This window comes from Chrysochloris asiatica, unplaced genomic scaffold (genome assembly GCF_000296735.1).
Source record: "Chrysochloris asiatica unplaced genomic scaffold, ChrAsi1.0 scaffold00171, whole genome shotgun sequence".
Taxonomy (NCBI): domain Eukaryota; kingdom Metazoa; phylum Chordata; class Mammalia; order Afrosoricida; family Chrysochloridae; genus Chrysochloris; species Chrysochloris asiatica.
The window spans coordinates 6,341,629-6,349,428 of NW_006408689.1; the positions used below are offsets into that span (position 1 = coordinate 6,341,629).

At 38.7% G+C, this 7,800-nt stretch overlaps 1 protein-coding gene across 3 annotated transcripts in view; it reads right to left on the reverse strand.

Moving 5' to 3' along the window:
* SNCAIP (synuclein, alpha interacting protein) overlaps nt 1-7,307 on the reverse strand; it is a 120,587-nt gene extending 113,280 nt beyond the window's left edge. For 2 of the 3 annotated variants that reach the window (XM_006871637.1, XM_006871636.1), the window contains exon 1: nt 7,204-7,307. In XM_006871637.1, the coding sequence (XP_006871699.1) occupies nt 7,204-7,232 (29 nt within the window). In that variant the 5' untranslated portion in view covers nt 7,233-7,307. The remainder of the gene's footprint in view (nt 1-7,203) is intronic. The other variant, XM_006871635.1, reaches the window with a different exon arrangement.
* Nucleotides 7,308-7,800: the final 493 nt, after the last annotated feature.

Here is a 7,800-nt window from a genome sequence, read left to right on the forward strand (position 1 = left end):
CAAGGTCAGCAGTTCGAAACTACCCGTGGTTCCACAGGAGAAAGATGAGGCATTCTGCTCCCGTAAAGATTTACAGCCTCGGAAACCCTGTGCAGGGTCGCTATGAGTCAGAACCGACTACACGGCACTTAACAACAACAACATATGCATCTTAAGGTGTACTGGTGGTATACTGGGTTAAGCATCATGCTGTTAACTGCTGGGTTGACAGTTCAAACTCACCAACTGCTTCAAGGGAGAATGATGAGACTGTCTGCTCCTATAAAGATGAACAGTCTCAGAAAACCGAAGGAGCAATTCTACTCCTTAGACCTACGGGTCGCTGTGTGGCAAAATTGATTTGACAGCAGTGTTATAAGCATCTTAAGAAGCCCTAGTGGTGAAGTGTATTAACCATTTGGCTGCTAACTCAAAGGTCAGCAGTTTGAACCCAATGCTGTTTAGTAGGCCAAAAGATGTGACAGTACGCTTCTGTAAAGATTTAACACATTGGAAACCCTATGGGTAGTTCTATTCTGTCCTTTATGGTCACTGTGAGTCAAAACTGACTCAATGGTAGTGGGTTTGGGTCTAAGCATCTTGGAGAGGCAGTCAAGTGATATGCCTAAAAGTGCGTATTTTGGAGTCAGACTAACTAGCTGGGTGACTCTGGACAAGTTAGTCAATATCTCCTGTGCTTTAATTTTCTCATCTATAAAATGAAAATAACAGTACCTTTTTTTGTGGGACTGTTGTAAGGATTAAATGAGATAATGCATACAAAATAACACTTATCAAAAATCCTATCCCAAAGTAAAAATGCAATAAATGCTAGGATAAGCAATGGACTGCAAACCTCAAGGTCAGCGGTTTGTGTCCACCAGCTGCTCTCTGGGAGAAAGATGAGGTTTTCTTCTCCTGCAACATATTTAAAGCTTCATAAAACCCTATATAGGGTCCCTATGAGTTGAAACCTATTCCCTGGCATATAACAACAAAATTATTTTACTAAATCAATAATTCTAAGCAATTTCATTATTTTCCTTCTGATTTAAGCTTAAATGCAGGCTAAAGATCCAAACAATAAGTACTTATTTAGTGGGGGAAGGTATAAGGTAGTTCTACATGCATTTACAGATGAATATCTTTATTTGTATCTTTGAGTGGTCAATATATAGAACATTCAACTATTACAAAATCCTACATCATAATTGAAGCTACTAAATAGCTTCAATTATTACTTAACATACTTTATTATCTTACAAGATTCTAATTCATCAGAATTGTGGGCTGTTGTCAGATGATCCTTCCATAAATAAGAGTACTCTGATGCTGTATTTTCAAACAAACAAGCAAAGTGTCCTCACTTTATGCCTGGTGTTTTTTCTAGAGTTCTTTCTGATCAAAGAAATGGTACTGTATTATTCATTTAAAAAATAAAGAAGCTACCATTTAAAAGATAAGTTCACTGTGTGCCACACAAAGTTTTTGTTCTTGCTGGGTTGTTGGGTGCCCTCGAGTTTGTTATTAATCATAGTGATCCTATGTACGACAGAAGGAAACACTGCTCAGTTCTGCACCATCCTAACAATTGTTTTTATGTTTGAGTCCATTGTTACTGGCATTGTGTCCATCCATCTCATTGAGAGGCTTCTTATTTGTTCTAACCCCCCACTATTTCCAGCATGATGCCCTTTTCCAGGAACTGGTCCCTCCTGACAACATGTCCAAAGCACGAGAGATGAAATCTTGCCATACTCAATTATAAGGAACATTCATTCTGATAGTACTTTTTCCATGGCATTTATTTGTTCTTCTGGCATTCCATGGTACTTTGAATATTTTTCACCAGCACCAGAATCCAAATGGATCGATTCTTCTATGGTTTTCCATATTCGTTGTCCAACTTTCACATGCATATAAGACAATTGAAAATACCAGGGCTTGAGTCAGGCACACCTTAGTTCTCAAACTAACATCTTTAAAGAGTCTTTTGCAGCAGATTTGCCTAATGCAATAAGTCATTTGATTTCTTGATGACTAATACCACGAGAGTTGACTGTGGATCTGAGCAAATGAAGTCTTTGACAATTTCAATCTATTTTCCATTTATCATGTAATTTATTGGTCCAGTTGTGAAGATTTTTGTTTTCTTTACATTGAGGTGCTATTCATATTGCAATCTATATAAGGTCTTTGATCTTCATCAGTAAGTATTTTATGTTCTTTTCATGTCTGTCCAGCAATCAAGGTTGTATCATCTACATATCACAGGTTGTTAATGAGTCTTCCTCCAACCATGATGCCATGTTCTTCTTCATATAATCTAGCTTTTCAGATTATTTGCTCACCATACAGACTGAATAAACATGGTAAGAGAACAAAATCCTTACACACATCTTTCTTGATTTTAAACAATTCAGTATCCTTGTTCTAATGAATGCCTCTTGGTCTATGTACAGGTTCCTCATGAGCACAATGAAGTGTCTGGTATGCTCATTTTTTTTGCAATATTATCCATAGTTTGTTATGATCCACACAATTGAATGCCTTTGCATAGTCAATAACGCACAAGTAAATATCTTTCTGGTATTCTTTGCTTTTAGGCAAGATTCACCTGAAGTAAGCAGTGATATCCCTAGTTCCATATCCCCTTCTTAATAAGGCTTGGATTTCTGGCAGCTCCCTGTCAATGTATTATAGCAAATGTTTTTGAATTATCTTTAGCAACATTTTACTTGTATGTGATGTTAATGATTTCCAAAGAAAGATCACCTTTCTTTGGAATGGCCACAGATATGGATCTCTTCCAGTCAGTTGATCAGGTATCTGTTTTCCAAATTTCTTGGCATAAATGAGGGAGTGCTTGCAGAGCTGTATCAGTTTAATGAAACTTTTAAATTTGTATTCCTTCAATTCCTGCAGATCTGTTTTTCAACAATGCATTCAGTATCATTGGTTCTTGATGCTTGAGCATCAAACAGTTCTTTTTGGTTCATAGTGACTTTTGTGTATTCTCCCCATCTTCTTCTGAGGCTTCCTGCATCATTCAGTATGTTGCCCATTGTTGTTGTTTTTAAGTGCTGCCTAGTCAGCAGCACTGGTAGCATAGTGGTTACGAATTGGGCTGTGAATTTCAGGGTCAGCAGTTTGAAACTACCAGCTGTTCCATGGGAGAAAGAGGAGGCTTTCCGCTCCTGTAAAGATTTACAGCCTCAGAAACCCTGTACAGGGTCGCTACGACACATAACAACAACAACCCTGTACTGGGTTTCGGGAAGTGGATGGTGAGTTTGAGATGCCAACCCTGAGATTCAAACCGACCTTGCTGCCTGGTCCAGAGCTTTATCTCACAGTGTCACATCAGGATTCTATAGAATCTTTCAATGTTGCAATCAGAGGCTTGATTTTCGTCTTCAGTTCTTTCAACTTGAGAAATGCTGAGTGTGTTCTTCCCTTTTGATTTTCTAACTTCAGATTTTTTTTAATATGTCATTATAATATTTTTAGCTGCCCTGTGAAGTTTTCTGTTAGGATCCTTTACTTCTGCATTTCTTCCAGTTGCTTTATCTCAGTTGCTAAGCTCAAGAGCAAGTTTTAGAGTCTCTTCTCACATGAAATTGTTGTCTTTTCCTTCGTTTTCATTTTCTTAATGAACTTTTGCTTTCTTCCTGTATGACGTTCTTGATGTCATCCCACAACTCTTCCGGTCTGTGATCATTAGTGTCTAATCCATCAAATCAATTTTTGAGGTGGTCTCTAAATTCAAGTGGGATATGTTCAAGGCCATATTTTGGCTCTCATGGACCAGTTTTAAGTTTTTTCAGCTTTAGACTGACCTTGCATGTGAGCAATTAATGGTCTGTTCCACAGTCTGCCCCTGACCTTGTTTTGACTGATGATGTGGAGCTTTTCCTTTGTTTCTTGTGTATTTTATCCAGTGAGATCCACATATATATTTGCCTTTTTGTTGTTGCTAAGTGCCATTGAGTCAGTTCAGACTCATAGTGACTCTGTATAGGGTTTCCTAGGTTTGAACAGCTAACCTTGCAGTTAGCAATCCAGTGCTTCCTGGTGTGGCACTATAGGACAATCACTGGACTGCAAGTTCAGCAATTCAAATTCACCAGCCACTCCTCAGAAACCCTACACAGGGTAACTCTGAGTCAGAAGTGATGCAATGGAATTTAATAACAACAACAATTCTTCCTCTTTGTTTCCAATTTTCACATTCCAATTATCATTAATTGTCAATGTATCTTGATTGTATGTTTGATCAATTTCAGAAGACAGTTGTTGTTGTTGTTAAGTGCCGTCAAGTCGGTTCCGACCCATAGTGACCCTGTATAGAGTTTACGAGAAGCAGCTGGTGAGTTTGAACCGCTGACCTTGAAGTTCAAATGACTTTACAGTCTGATGCATTAGCCCACAGTGCCACACCAGAAGATCGCAGAATTCTTCAATATCATTACTAGCTTAGTGGTTGGTGTGTAAATTTAAATAATAGTAGAATTACGAGTCTTTCTTGAAGGTGTATGGATATCATCTTATCACAGACAGCATTGTATTTCAAACAGATTTTGAAATATCCTTTAGACAATGAATGCAACATCACTTTTCTTCATTTTGTCACTCCCAGTATAGTAAACCATATGATAATTTCATTCAAATTTGCCAATACCATCAGAGCTTACTAATACTTAGGATATTGATCTTTATGTGTTCCATTTCATTTTTCATGAATTCCCATTTTCCTAGATTCATAATTCATGTATTCCACATGCCTATTACTAATGGATGTTTGCAGTTGTTTCTTCTCATTTTGAGTTGTGCACCATTAGCAAAGGAAGGTCTTGAAAGCTTTACTCCATTCATATTAAGGTCAACTCTATTTTGAGGAGGCAGCTCTTCCCTAGTCTTATTTTTAGTCCCTTCCAAACTGAGGGCTCATCTTCCAGCACCATATCAGACAGTATTCCACTGCGATTCATAAAGTTTTCAGTGGTTAATCATTCAGAAGTAATCCTCTCCTTCTTCCTAGTCTGTCTTAGTCTGGAAGCTCCACTGAAATTTGTCCTCCCTGGGTGACTCTGCTGGTATTTAAAACACCAGTAGCATAACTTCCAGCATCACAGCAACACACAAGCCACCCTGGTATGAGGAACTGACAGATGAGTGGTTGGCCAAGCTAAGTGCATCACATCTATTACTATTTCACTCAATACTCAAAATAATCTTAAATACTAGGTGGGTAACTCAGTGAGGTACCATTAAAGTGCTCCAAACCATGCAACCAACAAATGTCAGAACAAGGTATGAGCCCTGGTTTGGCCTTCTACAAATCCTATGCTCTTAAAACAAAAATACTTTATGGACAAAGCTCAGAGATAAACCACCAAAGTCCTAATCAGAACAGCTTTCCTTGTATGAAACCTTCCATCCTATCTCCACTCACATGCCCCACATCCACTTCCTGAGCTATAATTCACTTTCCTCACCTCAGCTCAGTACACTATCAGGGGGAATGGCTTTAAAAGAAGCACATGGTGTGAACTCTTTTAAGTCAAGCATAGTGATAAAAAGGGGTCAGACAGACAGACATGGTGGAAAGAGAGAGGCATACTTCATACTGGTTTTAACTTGGTCTAATAAAAACTATCTTGAAGCTGAATTAGGGAAACGCTGATTTCACATCTCCTGGTACAAAGAAAAACGTACCCAAGGGTATATAAAAGAGGTAGTTCATCACCTTATCCCAGTAATACAATTCTTATACTGTTGTTAAGGGCCATTGAATTGATTCCGAATCATGGTGGCCCTGTATAGAGTTTCTGAGGAGCAGCCGGTAGGTTTGAACCACAAACCTTGTGATAAGTAGTCCAGTATTTATCCTACAGTGCTACATGAAGAGTTCAATTCTTGTATAGAACATATCTATTTTGCTTCAATGTAAGAAGTAGAATAGATAAATAAACTGCTGCCAGAGGCATGCTAAAGTAAACTCATCTGTCTGACATAATTTCCAGTGGTTGCCCCATGACCCAAGCACCTCAATGAAAGACAAGACAGAAAGTATGACCTTGGAACATGACTAGTTCAGAAACAGCAAGCTAGCCCAATTGGGCTTGGGTATGAGAGATCAGCATGCTTGCTGATGTGACGATTTATCGTGTGGCCTATGAAAGTCACATGTAGCTCTAAGCTAGGTTCACATAGACAATCCATGAGAAGCAGCCATAAGTTAACTTGGAAATAGCAGAATGTTTGTGGGTATTTGGGGAAATAAGAGAGCCCTGCTGGCAAGGTTGTTAAAGCATTTGACTGCTAAATAAAGGTCAGAATCCATCAACCACTTTCCAGAACAAAGATGTGGCCATTTGCTTCCATAAAGATATGGAAACATAAAACCTTGAAAATGCTGCACAGTTTTATTCTGTCCTTTAAAGTTGCATTGAGTCTGAATCAACCTGATGACAGTGGGTTTGGTTTGGTTTGGGTTTGGGTTTGGGTCTGGAAAATTAGGGACTCATAGGTTCATAGTATTACAGAATAAAGCAGAACCTGAGAGATAAACTTTTCCTGTCTTCATCAATGTAGGACTAACCTTTGATAGTTCTAATAAGGGTCAAACCTGTGCTTTGATCCCTACTGGAAGGATTCCCCTTGTAGTTCATCAAGTAATGTTAGCTTGGAGTCCTGATGTGGCACTGCAGGTTCATGCACTGGACTGAAAAGTTGGTTTGAGTTGCAAGGTCAGCAGTTCAAGCTCACCAGTTGCTACTCAGAAACTCTATACAGGTCGCTATGGGTTGGAATCGAGTCGATGATACTTAACAACACCATCGTTAGCTTGATCATCCTTCAGTTCAAGTTCTTGTGAACTCTAAGGCATGCAGGCTGTATCTGAGACAGACATATAAAAGGAATCACCATTCATAGGGTGCTTACTATATGCAGATACTTTGAAATTTGACTTATGTGAACCATTTTGACAATATGAAAGATTAAGAAAGGGAGGCTCAGCAAGGTTAAATGCTGTCTACTCAAGTTCACACACAACTTATAGGGTTCATTTTTTGGTCCAGACGATTCTAAAGATTGATGCTGTTAATTCCTGAATCTAATTGGAAGAGTTTTGGATATACAGACTATAACAGATAAAGTTACTACTGTAGCTGAAGGCAGAATACCTTGGTAGCATTGCTTACAAGTAGTAATACTTACAGATACATCATCACTGAAGTCAATTTCATCTAAATCAAGATATTCAGGGGCTTCCATTATTCTTCTTTGCACATTTTGAGTAAGGACAAAAGCTTATAAATTCCTAGACAAGAGAAACAGAGAAGACAAGAAAACTATTAATTCTTTTATTAATATAAAAATCAAATCTTTATTTAAGCAAATGAAATGAGAAAAATAATTGGGTAATATTATTGCCCTTGATGATGCTCTGGTGGTGTAGAGGATTATGACTGCAAGGTCAGCAGCTTGAATCTACCAATCACTCCTCGTGAGAAATATGAGCCTTTCTGCTCCCATATAGGCTTTCTACAGCTTCAGAAACCCCATACAGGGTCACTATGCATCGGAACTGACTCCATGGCACACAACCACCATCCCCATTATTGCCTCAAGCATGCTTCCTTTCCTGAAGTCCTGGTGTGGTGCTGTGAGTTCATGCACTGAACTGCAAAGTCATTTGAACCGCAAGGTCGGAGGTTCAAGCTCACCAACTACTCCTCGGAAACCCTCTTCGGATTGCTATGGGTCGGAACTGACTCGATGGCACTTAAAAACAACAACAACAACTCCTCTCCT